General features: G+C 66.8%; 1 protein-coding gene across 1 annotated transcript in view; it reads left to right on the top strand.

Annotated features, from left to right (window-relative positions):
* The window catches only part of LOC104539431 (protein-methionine sulfoxide oxidase MICAL1-like), a gene marked incomplete at its 3' end in the record, with an annotated part of 5,038 nt that overhangs the window by 3,048 nt on the left and 1,415 nt on the right, over positions 1–575 (top strand). Inside the window, exons 7-8 of the mRNA XM_010182954.1 lie at positions 30–145; positions 225–439. Coding sequence (XP_010181256.1) covers positions 30–145; positions 225–439 — 331 coding nt within the window. The remainder of the gene's footprint in view (positions 1–29; positions 146–224; positions 440–575) is intronic.

Genomic DNA, 575 nt, shown 5'->3' with positions numbered 1-575 from the left:
TAGCCCGCCTCCTGCCTTCCCCTCCTCAGCCGTTCTGGCCGCTGGGCACCGGCGTGGCCAGGGGTTTCCTCGCCGCCTTCGACGCGGCGTGGATGGTGCGGCGCTGGGCGGCCGGGACGCCCCCGCTGGAGGTGCTGGCTGAGAGGTGAGCGTTCCCAGTCCCTCTGTACTGGTCCTGGACTGGGCGAGAGGTGGTGACGCTCATCCTTGTCCCTTGTACCCAGGGAGAGCATCTACCAGCACCTCTCGCAGACCTCCCCGGACAACACCAACAAGAACATCAGCCAATACAGCATCGACCCGGCCACGCGCTACCCCAACATCAACCTCCAGGCCATCAAAGCCACCCAGGTACTGGTGGCCCTGGGTCCTGCCACCCCGGTGGCACCAATTTGCCCGGTCCCCAAAGGGCGCGACGCTGAAGGTGTTGGTTCCCGGGGTGTTTAATGCGCTGCCCGTTGTGGATGTGGGTGGTTCTGGGGTGGTGTGGAGGGGGATCCATGTGTCCCCATTGCCAAGGGGGGACACCACTGCCACCGCCGTGTCCCCATCGGCAGGGGCCGGGGCCGCACCCC

Source organism: Mesitornis unicolor, unplaced genomic scaffold (assembly GCF_000695765.1).
Source record: "Mesitornis unicolor isolate BGI_N332 unplaced genomic scaffold, ASM69576v1 scaffold32904, whole genome shotgun sequence".
NCBI classification, from domain to species: Eukaryota; Metazoa; Chordata; class Aves; order Mesitornithiformes; family Mesitornithidae; genus Mesitornis; species Mesitornis unicolor.
This window is presented reverse-complemented; position numbering and strand designations above follow the sequence as displayed.